Below are 21,961 nucleotides of genomic sequence, written 5' to 3'. Positions count from 1 at the left end.
CATGTGGAGGCAGCTTGGACCCAGCAAAATCATTCACAATTATTATCACGAAGTGTCAGAAGAAAGGCAAAGTGGAAAAGACCAACAGAAGGGTGGCTAAAATGGAATGTGGGTGCTACAGCCGGTAAAGAAGATTTCAATCAAATTGGAGGGGTTTTTTGCAGCTCATAAGGGGTGTACTTGGGAGGTGTTGTGCATAGAATCCCCAAGATAAGTGTTCTCGAAATTGAGCTCCATGCTATTTGTGTAGGCATATGCTATGCAGTAGAAAAAAATATGTTACCTGTTCACCTGGAGTCTAATTCTTCACAAGCAATCGATTGTTTGAAACCGAGTGCTCAAAATCAAGGAAGGATGACAAGGATTATTGTGGATATTCAATAATCGGTTGATTTGCATGGAAATATCATCATTACTCATACTAGTAGAGAAGCAAATATGGTTGCCGATTGGATGGCGAAGAGAACAACAACATTGGAGTCTCCTTCGCATTTCTTTCAGGAACCCCCTAAGGGTATAGGGGAGTTCCTTCAAGTGGATCGTTTGACCAGCTCTCTTTAAATTGATTTGGGTTTTTTAACCCCCTTTATATATCAAAAAAAAAAAAGGCAGGGACGGGGGCCGAGGGGGGTGAGAGGGAGAGAGAGAACACTAACGAAAGAGACTTATTTGGTGAGGAGTTTGTTCCAGCTTTCAAATTTTGAGCAACAACCACTAATGACACCTGGAGTAGCCAAGCTCCTCAACCCCAAAATAGAGAGCCGAAACCAACAGTCACAAATAACGAGTAAAAGGGACCTCCCCCATGTAATCCCCACTACAACAAAAACCAAAACACAAGCTCAGTTCTCCCCATGACTGCTCGCCACAATGAGAAAGTATCCATTTCAATAGCAAGGAGAGAAGAAGCCACAGATGAGTCGAGTGGTGGACTTGAATAAGTTCTAAGCACTCGGCCTACAATGTTGTTAAAATGAAGGAGAGAACAGACATCTAACTGGGCCAACCAAAAGAAATCTAATACATTAAGGCCTCAAGTTGAGGAATTACCTGTGAAGTGCTTTATATAAGCTTACTTTTGGACAGGGAAGGGGAAAAAAACACCACCTGATTCCTCATGTCCCAAAGAAAATAACATGTACAAATGAAGATAGCGGGGAAAAAAAACTCCAAAAAAGAATTATCCCAATGAAAAAACTTTCCGATATGAATGGAGACCTAAAGGGGAGAAAGACTGAGAAACCCTCCATGTTAAGAAGGCCCTTGAAGCTTCGCATGGATATCCATTAACAAAAATCAGACAATAGCATTAAAAATCAGAAAATAGCATTAAAAATCAGAAAAGCAAAAAACCGGTAGTTATGATCAAGACAGTAGAGATTTTGTTTTCCAGATAATCAACGAACTTCAACAAGAAAACCAAAATCTGGAAAGTCATATCGTCAAGCACCCTGAATCCCACCAATGATAAACATAGATTGAAAAGGCTCAAAGGCAAACACCGGTTCCAGTCGTGACAAAGTAACTTACAAAAAAAAAAGTTAAAATTACCAATCAGTGCAAGGAAGAACAAAAGAGAAGCAAAAGTTCGCTCGCCATGCCTCACTCACTTCCAAACCCCCAAAAGCCAAAAGAAAGGGAACATAGAGGGAAACCGAGAAACAACTCATGAAAAACCCCATTGCAAATCGATGAGACTCCCAAACCAATAACTCCACACAGGTTAATAAAAGAAGAACTGAAACACAGCATATTGAAGGAACCCAACCGTTGCAGAACATATTAAAAAGATCTTGATTTCTTACATGGGTTCAAACTCCTCAACTTTAAAACAAACAACCAACAAAACAAATAGAGAATAGAAAGAGAAGGAGAAAACTAAACGACAGTTTACCGTTTGAGATTGCTAGTATGATGTGTGAAGGTTTTGAACCCATTCAATTTACCCCCAAACCCCTCCCCCCCCCCCCAAAAAAAAAAAAAAAAAACCGCACCCCAGAATTGACTATTTTTGAATGTGTCACAATCCAGAGCCTAAAATGCCTGAGATTTATGGATGGGCCAAACTGGCAACGATTATTTCAAACAAAATTCCTGCAGAAGATTATGCCAACTCAGTTCAAATTACAGGTAATGTAAAATTATAAATATAAAATTACAAGCCCTGCCTCCATCTCCTTTTTTAAATTGCCTATCCAATCTAGAATGGATAAATTGAATTACCAACAATTTTTGCTGATGCTTTGATCAGAAACCCACTTCCACGGCCTATAATCTGAGAAATGCAGCTTGCTAGTTGATCAGATTGAGAGGGAAAGCCAAAAAAAAGAGGAAAAAAAATTTGCTTGTGTCAATATTGAGTACAAGAGGTTCTAATCTCCAGCCATGAATGGATCCAACTCCCCAAGATCAGCCAATAAAGGCTCCAACTCTGAAACATCCTCGTCTTGTGCAGCAAAATAAGTTGGGAATGGAAGCAAAGAAATATCTGGTTTTTTGTAAAAAGCATCTCTAATAAACACAAAGTTCCCTTCTGCACCTGGAACCTGTGATGGTAGAGAGGGAAAGTAAAAGACCCAACAGAGCAGAACTATCAAAGAAATAGCAATAGTAAGATACTGATTCTCATGTAACTACTTGTCTTTCTATCTTGCAGTCCAACCCCCCCCCCCCCCTCCCACACCTACCCACACCTCCTAAAACTAAAATTTTCCTTCTTTGAGAAGACACAAAAGGTAAAAGTCTAGGATGTAAGCCTACAGTAGTGGGTAGGAAATAGACAGACCCAGACAAAAGCATACCTGGCCTCTGACCCACATCAAGTTCCTTGTTGGATCTATCTTATAGACCCACACATTTTTAACTGTGCACTGCTTCCCACCCATGCGTCCAGGCATTTTTTTGCCTTTGAAAACCTATATGGACAAACTCAAATTGTCAGTTTTGGTACAGTAACCACAACCTGCAATTGCATAAATATCATACTTTGAGAACCCACCCCATAGTACATCCAAGATACAAAAAGAAGGCAGTAAGAATGGAATTTACACACATCCACACATGAAGGACAACCTCTAAATCCTAGAAGAGGAACCGGTATTCAAGGTTCAAGACTTGAGGGCTCAACATGCCTCGTAAAAATGAGGTCCCGGAAATCTGTACCATATCCCGGTGATGGGGCAAGTAACCTCCATGGTGATCATTGAAAAGCAATTCGATCAGACCATTCAAACATGCTCCCAATTCACAGGCAGACAGGAGATTGAAATATATGATCAGCTAAGCCACACTAACATCAGAACCTAAAAGCAGTCAACCAGAGGAGCTAATATATTGATCACAGAGGCACTGAACGTTTGGTTATGTAGATATTGCTGCTATGGGAAGCCAGTGCCCACAAATATGCGGTTGTAGAAAACCAGCCTGATTTGAAATTTCCGACAGAAAACTAGGACTCAATCAATTTGAATAAAACAACATGACTTAGATAGTCCCATATGCCAGCTTTTAGACAATGCTATAGAAAAACCAGCCTCTGAGGAAGATTTCAAGAAAACAAAGACCCATACAAGAATTACCCCTCTACTAATCTCACAAGGAATTGTACAAAAGTGGGTGCAACACATAACTCTAGGGGTAAAGGAGGGACTGTATCTGCTAGACCCGGAATATTTAAGATTAATAAACAAATTCTAGATAGAGTTAACTACTTTGTTCTATAATTGACTAAATTGATATGAAAAACCCATAGCATAGATTTCATGCCTGGACTGGTATTTAATTTAATCAACAATCTCCAACGATTTCAAACCCATTTCTCTGAGTCACAACATCCATTTTATGATTGTCTCATTTCATCTGCACATGGTGGAAATAAATGAGATGCAGATACAATACATAATATATGATAGAAATCATAACCCTGTAACCAGAGTTGAAGAAGAAGAGAAAGGAAAGGTGATGTGCAAGATCTGTGCAGACTGTATCCTTTGATTAGGCTTCCATCCTCCCTAATCACATCTCCTTTACTTATAATAAAGTAAATACAATACAATCCTTCTTAAGACAGGAGTTACTAATTATGATTTATAACAAGGACACTGCTGCCCTGGATACTTGAGGTAGATTAACAAGAACAAAAGCTTAATTAAGATCTTCCTAAAACAGATTATATAACCTACAACATTGCTGCACTTCAATACTCCCCCTCAAGCTAGAGTGCAACGAAACAAGGGCTCCAACTTGGAATAAAAAGAACCTATATCAAAAAACTTCATGAATCTAGAGCAAAAGTAGCAATAGCAGACACAGATAATCACTGAAACATCACCAAGAAGATAATGAACAGCAACTTAAATAAATAATCTTCATGTTGCACAGACCATCCAATAATGAGATCAATAGGCGGTAGTGAGATTAACCATATCCATGATTATCGCAGCAACAGTAACATCAAAGACACTATCCAAATAATGCCTAACCATATCCATAATTATCGCAGCAACAGTAACATCAAAGACACTATCCAAATAATGCCAAATAGTCGGGAGGAATCTCCACAAAAAAAGATAAAATATGCAGCTCCAATGTCCACACAAGTATGTAAAAAATGTAACTCCAACGTCCGCAAAACTAGGTAAAAAGTGTAGCTTCAATGTCCGCACAAGTAGGTAAAAAGTGCAGTTCTAACGTCCGCACAAGTGCCCTTCACAAGAAGACGAGTAGTGGTAATAGGTAATAATTCATCAAATAAAATTCTTGAGTACATAGAGAATAAGTACTAAATCTCCCCCTCACGTGTAGCAGTACACGTGGACTAGACAAGAACAAAATCTCAATAGGAAAGCCCCATATATCTTCAATCAACCCCTCACACTAAAAAATAAGATCCCACACTGAAGCAGTCCATGGTTTACCAAAATAAAATAACGACAAATTAGTAATTAATCCATCACTCCCAACTCAATCCATCGTTGAGTCCAAGTATATTAAATCTTATAACTCCTCTGCTTACAAAATCAGCAAATTGGCCCCACTCAGAGAAGTAATGGCAATACTTCTAATATACCAGATTTTTTCAAGGGGCTGTTAAAGAAAAGAATGTCAAATATGCAAATATTCCAAAACTGAAATAAGAATGGCATGAATGTAATTAGAAGAAATCTCAAAAGAATACACAAACCAACTCTAAAGGGTAAAGTTGGGAGGAAAATCCTTTTAATGACCAATATGTAAATAGCACACAAAGGTATGTGTACCAATTAAGGTAGGAAACAATCATTAAATACGTTATCCTAAATAGGATGAAATAAAGCCTAAATTTACGGAAACAAAATGGGAACCCATCTTAATTAGATACCAAACCAAAACAATAACGGAAACACCTGATAGAGCAAATCTATCTTACCAAAAAATCCAAAAAATCAAAAGAGCAATTCTAAGAAGTGAAAAAAACAGGAAGTTAGGAATCAAAAAGAAAAAGGAAGCTAGGAATCTCCAACACCACCACCCACCCCCCCCCCCCCCCCCCCAAAAAAAAAAAAAAAAGACAAAAAAGAAAAAGAAAAAGGAGAGCGAGAAAGAGAGAGGAAAAGACTAACCATGAAAATAGGGACATCAAAGGACATTAGAGTCCTAGTAGGAAAAGAGTAGTTTTGGTAACCAAATAAAAAGGAATCACAAACACAGAAAGATATCTTTATTAGTTGGTTGATGCAAGGCCCAGATCTAGGTCCACTCTCAAGATCCTCTTCAAGTGCATCAGCAGCAAACAAGGGTTTGTAATACCCAATGGTTGAGAGAATTGGGCTGATTTGGGGGGGGGGGGGGGGGGGTTCTAGGGTTGGGTTAGGGGGTTGGGTTAGATTAGGCTAAGGTGAGGTCTAGGGTTATGGTTGAAGGTCAAGGAGGGTTCAGGAAGGATGATCACAATAGGGTTTATGATTCGGATGAGTGGTTTGAGAATTATGGTCGAAAGTAGGGCTGGGTTTCTAGGGTTTTCGAAATCTAGGGCAGCAAAGGAATTAGGGCTAGACTAGGGCTTGGGTTGGTCTGAGTGGGCTGAAATTCAGAGGGAAGGTCACTAGGGTTAGGGGAATTATGTTCCTAAATTTTGGGACAGATCTAACGGTTGGATTACTATAGATTTGACCTTGAATTTTAGGTCTAACAAAAGGAACGAAAACACCAGAAAAAATCTAAAAAATGAAGAAAAGGATATGGGAAGGTGAGGGGATGCTGTCACAGGATTAGGGGAAGGTGGAGGGATGACTTGCAATGGGGAAGGGGCTGTAACTCACTAGTTTTAGGGTCTGGGGATGGGAAAGACCAACGGACGGGAGAAGAAGAGGGAAGCTTAGGGCTGGGGTGGAATTTATTATACTCATGAAAGAAAATGGACGCTTGACTACCATAAGTTCTATAGAAATTCTCTCAAAGAATAGCCGTAAGTGAAGTAAACTGTTTCCGGCGGTTGCATAGGGGTTACTTTCCCAAACCCTACAGCCCCTAATTGATCGAAGGATATTTTGGTTATATTTGCAAATTCCCTGGAGTCATAGGCAAGGTCCCATTGAGTCCAACTAGTTGTCAGAACCCTAGATCTATTTTTATTTTCTCATTTGAGTTATTATTTTGTGATTTATTGAAGAGTCCTTGTCTGGGAGTATTTCATGGTCGGTGTTGGAACCCCCTAGTCTTAGTCTACTACTTGTTAGGACTCCATATTTTTTTCAAGTTCGGCTATTGTTCTTCTATTCCAGTAGCCTACCTTCATCTCCAAGTAACTAAACTACAACCCAGCCCCTTCCTAGCCCTCTCCCCCTTCTCCTAACCAACCTGCAAGCTCCCCCACCCCTTCTTCTTCCTGCAGCAGCACCGTACCCCTCTCCTACAACCATAGATCCCCTAATCACCTCAATCATCCCTTCCCCCATAGGATTGCACCCTACCTTTCCCCTTATCTCTACTTTTAGTTTCATCACAGGAAGAAAAATATTTCCTAGAGGAAAGGTTAGATTAATGTTTTATGGTCATCTATATCGAAAGTACAGAAAAAAATTTAGGATCCCAAAGATACATAACCCCCACCCCATGGGAGATCTGAGATACATTCCTTGAGATGGGAAACTAGGGTCTAAAGGTGTCGAACTGGGTTGAAACTTGGAGAAATATAGGTAACAATACGGGGATATGATTTCCCAAGTTTCGTGGGGTTTTGGATGGCTAAATTGAAAGATATTAAGGTTCTTGTTTTAGGGTCTGAGGAAGTATGGATATTCAAGAAAATAATTATATCTTGAAGTTAGAGGTTCAGAATGAGGTCAAATTGGGATCTAAGGTCACTAGGGTTGGGTGATGAGGCTCATAGAGTTTGGGACAGATCTAACAGTTGGATTGGTGTAGATCTGACCTTAGAATTTGAGTCTCAAGAAAAGTCCAAAAATTCAAGAAAATAAAAAGGGTGCAATGGATGGGGGAAGAAGGGAGAAGGCTAAAGATGAGGCTGGGAATGCAATACTTGTAGATGGTCAAAGATTGCTGGTATTGTTAAATGTTTTCTGAATTTGAAGACTTGCTGAAATTGAAGAAGACAACACTCTAATCAGGTTGCGGCCCTTCAACGAAGACCACGACTAAGATTTCTTCCAAACTCAAATTTGTATTAATCAATTCAACTTGAAAATTATATAGCTGGAGGACTTTATTTATAGCCTCAAATAAGATCTAGAAAAGGACTCTAAGTTGGAAAGCCAACTAGAACACTAATTGGCTTATCCAATAAACTTAATTACTACTCAACTACTTTGACATCGGAAAACTCTAAAACTAACTCTAGAGAAGTCCAATCCAAATTCTAAGAGTAGATATGTGGTCCTAAAAATAAGGAGATTAAAGTGGACTCAAATGGTAGGAGTCCACCTTAGCTAGGAATCTCACCCAAACTAGAACTCTCAAATATCTTGCAAAATAATAATCCAAATACTAAAATTAAATTAGATATAGGATCCAGACAACACACTGGGCTTTATGAGACCCAGACCTATGACACCCAAATTTTGTTAAAATGACCAAAGTTCCCTTGGGAAGGTTTAGCCAGCCCTTTGGTGCGTCAATTGGGCTTGGCTCCTGGCCAACTTTTGCTGGTTCTTGGAGGGGGCTAGCCTGGTCATATCATTTTTACAAGACTAATAAGGTCAGCAGAGCAGCTCACGGTTAATAAAGGGGAGAGAAAAGAGACAAACCAATAATGAATATCTGCTAAACACTCACTCTACGTATGTGAACATTGGCAAGTCACTCTACGTACATGTTGTCTTGAACAAGGAGCACACTATATGATTTATTTGTTTACTGGAATCAGAAAGGAAGATTTTGGTGGATAGGAATTAATAAAGGCTTCTTACAGGGAATAAGCCCAATAGTTGTTATTACCATCATACATGTTGATACCCATGAAAAAGATCTCAAGAACATGTCTGCTAAGTCAAGCACATAGAGTTGATCATGCCACCATAGCTCTTTGAAGAGAAAGTTTCATGCTTGAAGATTACATCCCTAACATCCATGAGCTGCATGAGTACTGTTATGGTTTGAAAATGGATGTTCACCATACAAGTCCTTCATTCTGCAAAATCTGAGGTCGAATATTTTTCAAGCAGTGAAGAGTTGGTTCAGATTAGTCACTTCATGGATTATTTTATTAAAAATTAGCTATTGTGGTGAGTTATGTAGGTGTTGGGCTTTTGATTCCATGGTTTGCCTTGTAATTGGCCACTTTAAAGCCTGAAACATGAGTAGAAAGAGAGAAACAGGAATCACTTAGTTTAGTTATAGTTGAAGACTTGTTTTGACTATTGAGTTCTCTTACTTACGTATTTATTATTTATAACCATTTCACTTTTCTAGTTAAAAGTAGATTGCCTTAGTAGTCAAGGACTGTGTTAGGCCTTTCTATTTTGCATTTTGAGCTTGTTTTTAAGTCTTCAATGTAAAGTTTACAAGAGGGCTACAGCCATTGTAAAGGAATTTGAGTAATCAAGTTGAGAAAAGAAAGAAGAAAAAAAACGAAGCCGTATGCTTTTGAGAGTATGACGGGATGCCAATGGAAAGAGACCAAATTATGGTGAGAGGCTGTGGGGAGTGGAATACTCGAATTCTCTTAATTATTTCTCCATTCTGTATTTTCTGCTTCTCTTTTGTTTCTATGTAAATCAATTTCATTTAGTGATCTATTACAAATTCTGTGATTGATTATGAATATATGCTACAAGTTCATCAATTATTGCCTAGAATTTTGAAGATCAAATCATCATTAAAATTTATCCAAGAAGATCTTGCATGGCACTAAGGTCCTTTGTGATCCAGCTCTACATTAAGTTCTTTGTCATTTGACAGGTTTAAGTTGTCTATTGCTTCACCTTCGCTTTTCCTTTTGGGTTAAATATGTGCACATGCTTCTTTCTATTACATGTTAAATTTCTCATAAGGATGCGCTCATTACAAGCATATTTATATCAAATTACAATTAAATGACTTCTATGCTGCATTACACTATCAACAACATAATATTATCACCACTATACCACAACTATGACACACCTAGGACACATGCTCCAAGACCTTGATGCCTAGACAATTGCAGTTTATGTTACTAGAGCCTGTGATACTAAAATATAGTAAATATTACTTTAACAATCTCAGTGAAGATCTTTTTCTCTTTTGCTGCAAAACAAGAGGCAATGCCAGGGCTGCAAAAAGATGCGTTATGTTGTGACCCGAATTATTGCTCAATCTCGAAGATGGACCTGCACCAACATATTTTGGTGGGCGACCTGAATGATCCATTTTTGGAGATCTGTTGTGGAAGCAGGAGCATACCACTAATCTCGGTCAATGGAGGGGGTGTGAGGGCGTAGCCCCCATGGAACAGTACAACCCGACCTGCTAGGTAGACCCGTTTACCCAATTGGAGTCTATAGTGAATTTCAGAATATTATGAACAACATCCTCAATCCTTACCAACACTTCACTTTGGTCTACATCGATGATGTCCTCGTGTATTCCAAATCCATTGAAGAACATATCAAACATTTACACAAATTTCATCAAATCATGAAAAATAATGGATTAGTCATTTCTCTGAGTAAAATGGAACTATTCCAAACCAAAATTCGGTTTTTAGGCCACAACATTTACCAGGGAACCATTGTCCCCATTGATAGGTCTCTAGCCTTTGCTGACAAATTCCCTGATCTCATCCTTGACAAAACCCAATAGCAAAGGTTCTTAGGAGCTATGAACTATATCAGGGATTTCATTCACAAATTGGATCTCATTGCGAGCCGCTTTATTCCCGGCTCAAGAAAAATCCCACACCTTGGTCATTGTACTTTGTACCACACCAAGGCTGTCCAAACAATCAAACACCTGGTCAAGACAATACCATGTCTTAGCCTTGCCAATCCTGACCTTCCCAAAATTGTTGAAACTGAAGTTATTGAGCTCGGTTATGGAGGCATCCTCAAACAAGTTGATCAAAGGAAAGAAGTACTTCTCCAATACACTTCTAGAGTCTGGAATGCAGCCCAGAAGAATTACATTACTATCAAAAAAGAAATCTTATCCATTGTTTTGTGCATTCAAAAATATGAATCGGATTTACTTAATCAAAAGTTCTTAGTATGCATTGACTGCACTGCTACAAAACAGGTATTGAAAAAAGAAGTTCAAAACATTGCTTCAAAACAGATTTTTGCTCGTTGGCAAGCATTATTGATTTTAACATTGAGCATATCAAGGGTGAATCCAATTCTATTCCTGACTTCCTAACCCGCGAATTCTTACAAGGTTGCAAGTCTACCAATACTTCACCTTTCGATACTACCCAACTATATTAATAATTCCCCTACCATAACTTGGGTGTCTAACAATATTCAAATACCCCCATCCTTGAGGAATGTTGGCAATCAGACTTCTTCACAAGACTGCTCGCTTCTATAATAACCTTACAGACGAGACCTTCCAGGATATCCAACAAATCCTTGCCAAGACAAAATGGTCCAGATTAGATCATGATATCTATCAAGATCTAGCATCTAACTTAATCCAATTTCGATGATTACATAGCCAAACATTTTACCGGTTGAAGATGTATACAACTTGACCCTCCATCATTACATTCTATGATCATGAAGTACTCCATGATTCACAGAAGACTACGGAAGGCTTGCAATACACGAAGAATCTGGTATACTATGGCTATCAGCAATAAAGATACTTTGAAGGAAGGGAATACAAATTGTTTGGTTACTCTTTCAATTAACCTTAATACGTATACATATACAAGGTCAGAGAATAAGCAAAATATCACCTTCAACAATTACGTCCAGTTCCCAGAACTTGAAGATGGGAAATCATCAGTCATGACGACATCAAAGAATGACCCGTAAGCCGTGATGGCAATATCAGCACCCTTTTACCCAGGGTAAAAAATGGATTACCGTTACTATTCCGGCCCTGAATAGTTTAATGTGTCCTATCAGTAAAAGGACAATCAGTTCATCATTTTGGTTTAAGAATGGTCCAGCCAATATCCGATTTGGTCAAATAGGATAAACCAATCCAGCCAAAACCCCGCTCAGCCTAATTGGGTTAATCACTTTGAACCAGACCAAAAGGAAAAACGGTGTCTTTGACAATGGAATGGTTCATCATCAATCATTTCTGCATCCAACGGTGAAAAGCAAATACCCCCTCAAATGCAATTCAAGGGCCAAGATCCAATCAAGGCCTTGACTTATCATTTCAAGTTGTATACATCCTCAACTGGTTCAATGTTTGGCTATGTAATCGTCGGATTGGATTAAGTCAGATACTAAATCTTGATAGATATCATGATCTAATCTGGACCATTTTGTCTTGGCAAGGATTTGTTGGATATCCTGGGGGAGGAAGAAAGGATCTTTTGAGGTGTTACACATTGTTACAAAGCATGGAAGAAGATGATACATAGACAGGGGGAAGGGATGAAACCTATTCCTAAAGAAGCACTTCTCTAAGCTCTATGATCTCTCCAATTTCAACTCCCTTACTCCCTTGAGAGCATTCTCATTTATAGGGGAAGGAAAGACTTTGTTGATGAAGGATGACCGTTTGATTCCCTTGTAATATTGATGGACGGCCCAAATTGTTTCCCCAAGATATCCATTTAATCTTCTTAGATAAGATGAGATTTGAATGGGATAAGGTTACTATTTATGAATAGTATCTTGTCGGGTACCTATAATCTCGTCTATTCGATTGGAAGCTTGAACTTCCACCCTCAACATTGATCTTGGTCACCCATTTTTGGAGATTTGTGGTGGAATCAGAGGAATTGGCCCAAGCATGGAGCCCTCCATTGATCTCGGTCTATAGAGGGGGTGCGAGGGCCTAGCCCTCGCGGTATGGTAGGACCCTACCAGTTGGTTGACCCTTTCGCCCAATTGGAGTCTATATATATGTATGTTATATTCACCTACCATATTATTGAGAGATTTTGGATTTTCGGTCAGAGTTTTGGGTGAGAGTTCTTGTAATGCCATGCTTGGCGATTGGTTTGAGATTTCCTTCTGTTATTCTTCTACATAGTGAAAAAACTCTTCATCTTCACCCGTGGACATAGCATACCGCATTGGTGTGTGAACCACGTTAAATCTCTGTGTTTTTATATTGTTTGTATTTTGATTCGCTATTTCGAGGTGTTTGTTTTAACATGATGCAAGTGCCAAAATTGTACAAGAATACTATTGCACTGCCTTCAACATAAAACAATGCAATAAATCACTTTGAAATGGAAAAAACAATCATAATAGAAAAACATACAAACTTTAACGCTAGTCATACTTGGATCCCAAATTACCAAATCATTACAAAAATTGGAGAAAACCAATTACCATTTTCTTCATAGAATTAGGAAACAATCAACCCAACATATCACATGAAGTATTAACCATCCAAGCTTCTATATGAAACAAATGAAAATCCTAAGGCACATAGGGCCTCATAAACCTCTATCCTTTTCCACATTTCTGTCTCCAGTTTGCACTAAATTTAATAGCATCACCCAACTATTTCTGGAAAAAACGTCCACATACATAAATGACAATGTTTAGTTATTTCGTAAAAAGAGCCTCATTAACTGAAATTCACTTATAGATTGGACAAGCAATTCTGCTGGTTGGGAAAGGAATGATCCATATCATAATACACAATAAAAATAAAAATAAATTGCAAATGAAAAAGCAAATGTCTCAATTACCTAGTGACACTTAAATCCAATTCAGACTCCCAATGAATCATCAAACTAATCATAGCCATGCCTTATCGAGATGCAAAAAGAGCGAGAAAAATATATACTCATACACACAGATGTAGCAAAGGATTATTAAAAAACTCAGTACCCATAGAAGAAATACAAACCTTTCCAGGAGCATCTCGTTGACCAGTAGAACCAATACTTCGATGAGATAATGAAGCACCATGAGACGCAGGCATTCCTGAAAATCCCCATCTTTTCATACCACCCTGTCAGTGGAAGAATTAGATTAGTCTGTAAAAGAGATTTAATTTTTGTCTGGAAAATACATCATTCAATGTTAAGTTGCTTTGAGTTATTGTTAAATGATCTCCTTACAACTCATCCCATAACCTTCTCTTCTGGGACAGGCGATGGAGCAAAGTATTACCACGCCTCAAAACTAATAGTATAAACATATAAAGTCAGACAGCACCTTATAGCTCGTAACAGCAATAAAGTGGAATAGGATCCATGAAGATAACCCCAAACTGGAGTTGAGCAGCCTCAAAGGTGCTGCAAACAAGTTTTGTCTGGTCTTCAATTGCACTTATGCTTTTGATGTGCCGGATGAGAACTTCGGGTTTAAACTGGTTTAAACAACATATTCCCTAGTCTAGAGTATCTGATAGAAGAAAAAAAATCTTCAAATCGGAAGCCCAAAGATACTAATACTTAACTGCTTCTACCCAGGTACTCCTACTTAAAGACTCATGGAGATAACATATTTAATCATACTTATGGAAATATCTGAACCACGTATCAAAGGGTCAATCTTAGTTTACACGGGTAATTACACTTCTTTTACGATGCTGTAAACTCATTTGCCACGGAATGAATCGCCTCCCTTTCTTAATCTTCCAGTAAGAAATAACCAAGTAAGGATATTTGTCTCTTTTCACATAGAGCTGGGTTTTACCTGAAATCCCTTCCCACGAGTGATCCCTGTTACATCAACATATTGGCCTGGAACAAAATGACGAACAGTTATCGGAGTACCAACAGGAAGAAGTGCATCCTCCGTCACAGGAAACTCCCTCAGCTTCCTCTTCAATGGCACGTCTTGAGCTCTAAAGTGACCCAATTCAGGTTTGGTCAAATGTTTAGCCTTTTTCTGTCCGCACCCAACCTAACCAATCCAAGAACTCTTTCAAACTCAGAAACATTCATAAGAAACAAAACTAACTGAACAATCGAAATCGAAATAAACGAAGTGTCTCCATTAGACCATACCTGGAGGGCTGTGATTCCTTCCTTCTCGATCGTCTTCACCTGCGACACAATGTTGTCATCCAACCAGAGGACCGAGATTGGAACCCTAGCTCCCCACTTGTCCCAAACCGCCGTCATCCCACATTTAATGGCGATTGCGCCAGTCCTCTTCGAACCAGTAGTTATGACTCCTGATTTTGCTTCCATGATCCTCGACCCTCCATCAAAATCGTTATCATCTTCTATACTCACGGGTTCAGCAGAGAATCTTCTGAATTGATAAATACTGCAAATTGTTGTTGCTGGGGAAAATGAGAGTAGTCTGAAATGAGAAATGAGGCCTCTTGAAGTTGCAGACATAGCAACGAAACTAAAAGTAATGAACACTCCTCCCTTCCCTGAGAGACAGATATCTTAATGGAAGCGGATCGGGTCTAAGGCTCTGTGACTAAGAGCGTCTTTGACTATTTTCATTCTCATTTGTAAACATTGGTGTTGAGATAAGAACTTCAAGTTGATCATCTCAGAGAATACATGGTAGGAAATTCAAATCTCAAAACCTAAATAGCGTGGAGGCTTAGCGTTATCGAAAAAGGAAAAGTAGAGGCTGCGACCTCCTTGCCAACAATCCCTCATAATTAAATTAGTAAGGCGATTGAAAACTCTTTCGAAGAAAACAGACAAATTTAAAACTCTTTCGAAGAGGTTTAACCAAGAGGTTTAACCGTTTAAGTCAAGTAAGCCCCTAGTCGGATGAGAAAAAAATAATAAATAATTAAATATTTTTTATTAGGGCATTTTTGGTTGAAGAAAACAGACAATTTTAAAGAAGAGGTTTAAGTTTAACCAAGATTTCATGGTTTCTTGGAATGTTGTAGATGCAAATATTTGGGTGACCTTGGTATATGGAGCACCAATGCAATCAGGGCGTGGACGGGTTTGGCAAGACCTGCGACAACTAGGTCACTCTGTTCACGGTACTTGGTTGGTGTTAGGGGATTTTAATGCAATCCTAACTCATCAGGATAAAAGGGGTGGCAGAAGGAAACCTCAATCTCATCTAGATGCTTTGAATACTGCAATTACCAGTTGTGGATTGGTAGCTTTGCCCAGTTCTGGTAGTCGTTTTTCGTGGTCCAATAAACGGAAAGGGAATGCTCACATTCAGGAGGACATTGACTTAGTATTTTATAATTCTGATTTGTTACGTCTATTTCCTGATCTTCATGCTTTCAAACATGTAAGACTTAGTTTTGACCACACTCCTATGGAAGTAGAGCTGCTCAAAGGAGTTAAGAAACCACAAAAATTTTATTATGAAGTTAAATGGGAAGAGTATCCAGAGCTCAGGGATAACATTATATAGGGCTGGACCACATTGAAGCAGGGTTCAGATGCGTACAAACTTCAACATAAGATCTATAATTGTGCGAAGACCTTACGATTATGGAGCAAGGCAAATCAAAAGTGGCTTCCATTGAAATTCTTAAAGTTCAACAACAATTGGCTGATTTCTAATCTTCCAATTCAGCAGAAGATATAACTGTTCAAGGGGTTGCATTGTCAAAGAAATTGGCTTCTTTGATACATGAAAAAGAGAGATTCTGGCAGCAACGAGCGAATGTGCAGTGGTTAAAAGCAAGTGATCAAAATACTTCTTATATCCATCATGTTACCTCGCAAAAACAACAGCGAAATCATATCTCCAAGCTGAAATCAAGTACTGGACATTGGCTGTCTGCGGAGTCTGATATCATGTCAGAAATTTGGACTTATTTCAGTAACCTCTTCACCACTTCTTAGCCCCAATCCCCTCTATATTTCTTATCAAGCTTTGCACATTGCGTGTCTTATGATGATAATGTTAGATTATGTAGAGACTTTTCTAGGTATGAGATTAAATATGCTTTGTTTCAGATGAAAGAAAAAAAAGTCTCAAGGAATAGATGGATTTCTAGCTCGGTTTTATCAAAAAAACTGGGATATTATAGGGGAGGACTTTGTTAAGGATATTCAACATTTTTTTAATAGGGGTTTTTTATTAAGAAGTTTAAACAATACTATCATTTCTCTTATTCCCAAGCGGAAACACCCTCAAGAGGTTGGCCATCTACGGCCAATTAGTCTTTGTACAATTCCTTATCAAGTTATTGCTAAATGTTTAACAAACCGTTTGAAAGTCATTTTGCCCAACATTATTAGTGAAACCCAGAGTGCTTTTGTTGCTGGTCGATCTATTTTTGATAATGTATATTTGGCACATGAATGTCTTCATTTCATGAAAAAATATACATCTAAGCATGGATATTTCGCTTTGAAACTCGATTTATGTAAAGCATATGACAAGTTAGAATGGTGTTTTATTGAGGAATGTTTAAATTTTTTGGGGTTCCATGCAAAATGGGTGAGGTGGATCATGCAATGCATTACCACCATCACTTTTCAAATTAAAGTTAATGGTCAATTATCTTAGAAGGTGGTTCCAACTAGGGGTATTAGACAGGGTTGCCCACTTAGTCCATATATTTTCATTCTCTGTCATGAGGCTTTATCTCGGAGATTAAATGCAAATATGGGTATCCCTAGGTTGCCAGGATTGCGAATTTCTCGCAATAGTTCTGCTATTAATCATCTTTTCTTTGCTGATGATTGTATGATTTTTTGTCCTACAAGTGAATCAAATGCTCATCATATCAATTTTATTCTTCAGGAATATATGCATGTTTCCTGGCAACATATTAATTCTGCTAAATCATCTGTGGTTTTTAGTAAAGGTACAGTTACAACTGTTCGAAGAGCTATCACTTCTATTCTGCAGATTGCTGAGGTAAGTTCCCATGGTACATATCTGGGTTTACCTTCTACTTTTGGTAAATCTAAAAGTCAAGTGTTTGCTTATTTTCGTGATAGGATGGCTAACAAATTGGCTTGTTGGAAGAATGAGTTCTTGTCAAGTGCGGGAAAGGAAATACTAATTAAAGCAGTTGCTCAAGCTCTCCCAACTTATGCAATGTCTGTCTTTTTATTACCGAAACAGGTAACAAATGGGTTATCTCAACAAATTCGAAATTTTTGGTGGGGGAGAGGTTCTTAGCCAGGTATTTCCTGGGTTTCATGGGAGAAGTTATGTACATCTAGAAAGCATGGGGGTTTAGGGTTTCGTGATCTCCACTTTTTCAACAAAGCCTTATTAGCCAAACAAGCTTGGCGATTGTTGCAAAATCCAAATTCCTTGTGGGCACGAGTTATAAAATCCAAATATTTTTCTAATGATGATTTTCTTAATGCCTGATGTGCGCCGGGGTGCTCCTGGGGATGGAGGAGTTTACGCGGGGAAAGAAGTTCTTAAAAAGGGTCTGATTCGAATCATAGGTAATGGTCATCAAACAAATGTATTCTCTGACCCTTGGATTTCTGATTTTCCTTTGAACCGTATTTGGAGAGATCCATCTCCTGGTAGTCCTTTAAGGGTGGCTGAATTAATCCATTGGCCCTCCAGCTCTTGGGACTATTCTAAATTGTAGCAATGGTTTTCATCTCATGAGATTAGTGCAATTCTTAAAATTTCGATTTCATCTGAGCTAGTGCCAGATAGATGGATGTGGAAACATACTCGAAGAGGGAATTTTACTGTTAGATCTGCTTATTTTGTGGAGTTACATGGCTTTTTAGGCTTATCTTCTAGAAGAACCACCTCAGACTCTTTATCCTTTTGGACGTCCCTGTGGAAAGTTCATACGTTGCCTAAGATTAAATTGTTTATCTGGAAATTAGGACATAATGCTCTTCCTAAAAATTTAAATTTGTTTCTAAGAGGTGGTTGTTACACTCCTTTGTGTTTTGATTGCAAATGTGCTACTGAATCGATTGTTCATCTTTTATTTCATTTTCCTTTTGCAAAACTTTGTTGGAAGGTCTCTCCCCTTCGTTTGGATACAGATTTATTTGAAGGCCATGACATTGTGGACTGGTGGAACTTCATTGAATCCTTATATCGAACTTCTGGTAATTTAGATTGGGTGCATACTATTTGGAGTGTCGTAGCTTGGCTAATTTGGAAGGCTAGAAAAGTTTATTGGTCTCAAGGGTTTGCACCTGGTTTAAATATGTTTTTATGGTCCCTAAATGGTTTGCTGCAGGATATTCATAGGTTTTTTTCTGGGACTACTTCCTCGGCAACAACAGGAGTGATCAAATCTCATATGTTATATGCTTCTAGTTTTTTATCTAATCCTTTGCATACGCAATCGATAGATATTGGTGACATCAATTTCTTTTATATTTTTTCAGATGGTTCATGGGATTCAACAACTTCTCATAGTGGTCGTGGAGGGCTTATAAAGACTCCTTCTGGGTCTTTCATAGCTGCTCGCATGAGAGCAGGTTGGGCTTTATCTGCACAGCAAGTGGAGCTGGAAGCTATATATGACATCATTCAAGTGGCTTCTACTTTAGGGATAAAGAATATCAAACTCTTTTCTGATTGTCAGGCCGTGGTCTCTAGTCTCCATGATCCTTCTAGTGCTATAGATTGGCACTGTTCCAACTTACTTCAACTTATTAAGAACTCTTTGTTGGGGTTTGACCGGTGTGTTGTCTTACATATTTCTAGAACAGAGAATACTGCTGCGGATTTCTTGGCTAAGGGGGCCCGTTGTTTAGGTATCTCTAAAGTTTGGTGGATGCACCCACCTAAAGGACTTGATCCTTTGTACTATGTTCCTACTAGGAGGATTTCCCTGACTTGTTTCTTTAAATGCATTTCATTTTATGTGTTTGGCCAAAAAAAAAAAGTTTAACCAAGAGGTTTAACCGTTAAAGTCAAGTCGGCCACTAGTCGGATGAGAAGAAAAAATAATAAATAAATAATTTTCTTTTTTGAGAAAAAACATACAATTTTTTATAGAGATAAAAAAAAACTCTTATTTTATCATAATATGTAGGGGTGTCAATTTATAGTCCAAACCGTTAAAATCGAACTACACCGGCCCATTATAGCCCAAACCGGCCCGAACCGAACACTAATGGGCAGTAATTGGGCTGAGGGTTGTGGAGCCCGCACCAACCCGAAACCGAACCGCAACCCGTTATAATCCGTTTTACAACCTGTTTTGTAATTTTACATTAAATAGTATTTGAATCATTATATTACCATTAGGTAGTTGGTATAGACAATTAAAAAAATTAAGCATGAATTCAAATATCAAATAGTCATTTTACTACTTAATATCTAGGTTCTTGATTTCTATAGAATGGGTGGATTTTTTTAATGGAAATTGACCAATAGCAACTTTGTTTTCTATATAATTTTTGCTTTTGTTGTAGGATGCTCAATTGTTTCTTCTTATTCTTTTTCTTATACACCATAAACCGTTAATCAACTCAAATCTAAACCCTTACCCCAAACCCAAATCTCACCAAACTGAAACCGACCCAAAACCGTTATTTTGCTAATGGGTTCTAATAAATTTGACTTCCTACCATGATGCTTTTGAAATGAAACTCTATGTTGTTTACCAAATAAACAATAATCACAAAGATTTAAAAACATACATTTGGCAAGAGGAATCAATGACTTCTTTGCCAGAACCTGCAGCCCATTGTCACTCATGTGACCCAGTCTCCTATGCCATAGATCAGGTAAGGAATCATCCTGTGCTGCATTCAATGCACATTCACATATTTTTACTCTTGTCTTGTACAAAGAGCAACAAACATCTCCTTTAGCAATCACCAATGACCCCTTGGTGAGCTTCCATTTTTCATTACTGAAGGTACTCTCAAATCATTTTATATCCAATGCAATCCCCAAGATCAAATTGAGACGCAAATCAGGAACATATTGTACATCTTCCAAAGTGAGTGTATATCTCATGTTTGTCACTATACAAACATCACAAATACCCACAATATTGCAAGCACTAGTGTTCTCCATCTTCACAGTTCCAAAGTCTTCTGCTTTGTATTTAGTGATGGACTCCCTAATAGGAGTAGCATGATAAGAAGCTCCTGTATCAATAATCCACTCAACCTGGTGATCTGACACATGCAAACACTGATCCTCACCAAAAGGAAAAAGAACTAGAGCATCATCAGATGCTATAGAGGCGGTGTTATTATCATCATCTTTCTTCTGACTGCTCTCTTCACTTTGCTCTCTTTTCCAAATTCTGCAATTTCTATTCATATGCCCCTCTTTGCTACAATGGTAACACTTGAATTTTTCTCTAGATTTTGATCTATCTTTTGATTTACCACGACTCTTGGCTTTATCACGACCTTTGTTGAACTTGTCTTTGCTCCTCCCCCTATTCTCTATGACAAGTGCTTGTGTATCATTTGAACCCATGGACTTCCTTCTTGTCTCTTCATTCAATAATCCATTGGTAACCATGCTCAATGATAGTTTACCCTCTGGAGCAGAATTGCTAACTGATACAACCAAAGTCTCCCAAGAATCTGGTAAGGAACTCAATAATAATAAAGCTTATAGCTCATCTTCAAGCTTCAACCTCATTGTGTTCAACTAATTCACTATGCTTTGATATTCATTCAAGTGTTCAGTAACTAAAGTATTTTCCTTCAACTTCATGTTAACAAGCTTTCTCATCAGAAAAGCTTTATTCCCAGCTGTTTTCCTTTCATAAAGACTCGCTAACTTTTTCCAAAGTTCTTCTGCCGATGTCTCATTCGTAACATGATGGAAAACTGTCACACCCCACCCGCCGGTCTCGATTATCTGCCCAACAACCCGTGGAGTGAACTGTCATAGGATCCACGGTCTTACCCATCAATAATAATAAACACAAGTATAGACAATCAAGAGCAAGAATAAGTGCATTAATTAATAAAAATGTTACAGGAATCCAAATACTCCAATAAATATCTAAGAAAGAATCAACGGAAAGAATCAAGAATCAAATGTAATATCGAGTTCAGCGGAAGCAAAAAAATAAAAATAAATAAATAATCTTCTTTCTGGTTTTATTTTCTAAATCTAAAAACTGGTTTTCTAAATTAGCAAGTAAAGGGGTCCTCCAATCTTTCTCCATATGAAGGGCAAATTGCCTGGCAATTTGTCTCCTCCGCCCATCAATGGGTGCTAAAAGCGCACACCAAGCATCTTCAAGAGGCTTCATGCTCTGCAAGTTCATGTACCACTATCTATGCCACATCAGCTTCATACGAGAAGACTCTTTCATACGAATCGTCTCCAACTTCTGATGTTGTGCCACCATTTGTACAACTCATATAATATATACAATGAAAGGAATGAGTTCTGATGAACTCAGTAAGGAACAAGCAATTCTCATATATATGTCAATACAATCCATGAATACACATATGAAATGATATGGATGGTATGCAGAAATATGAATGCTACTAAGATCTAACTATGCAAGTCTCTAACAG

At 38.2% G+C, this 21,961-nt stretch overlaps 1 protein-coding gene across 1 annotated transcript; it reads right to left on the bottom strand.

The window, feature by feature from the left end:
* Positions 1-2,026: 2,026 nt before the first annotated feature.
* On the bottom strand, positions 2,027-15,209 carry LOC149007724 (large ribosomal subunit protein uL3m-like). The gene is made up of 5 exons (XM_089165180.1): positions 14,570-15,209; positions 14,256-14,465; positions 13,462-13,566; positions 2,802-2,915; positions 2,027-2,546 (listed from the first exon to the last, which is right to left on the bottom strand). The coding sequence occupies exons 1-5, from the start codon at positions 14,906-14,908 to the stop codon at positions 2,373-2,375; spliced, it is 942 nt and encodes a 313-aa protein (XP_089021306.1). The 5' UTR covers positions 14,909-15,209; the 3' UTR covers positions 2,027-2,372.
* Positions 15,210-21,961: the final 6,752 nt, after the last annotated feature.

This window comes from Hakea prostrata, chromosome 8 (genome assembly GCF_041222555.1).
Source record: "Hakea prostrata isolate BN-2017 chromosome 8, UWA_Hpros_2, whole genome shotgun sequence".
In the NCBI taxonomy this organism is placed as follows: Eukaryota; Viridiplantae; Streptophyta; class Magnoliopsida; order Proteales; family Proteaceae; genus Hakea; species Hakea prostrata.
The sequence above is the reverse complement of the archived record's forward strand: the minus strand, read 5'-3'. Positions and strand labels throughout refer to the sequence as shown.

Bases quoted from the DNA above. Each gene is read 5' to 3' on its own strand.
- LOC149007724 (XM_089165180.1), bottom strand. From the start codon at position 14,908: ATGTCTGCAACTTCAAGAGGCCTCATTTCTCATTTCAGACTACTCTCA. The intron at 14,466-14,569 runs GTATGGTCTAAT...TGGATTGGTTAG, and splicing joins AAGGAATCACAGCCCTCCAG to GTTGGGTGCGGACAGAAAAA. The intron at 13,567-14,255 runs GTAAAACCCAGC...TTCCACTGACAG, and splicing joins CTCGTGGGAAGGGATTTCAG to GGTGGTATGAAAAGATGGGG.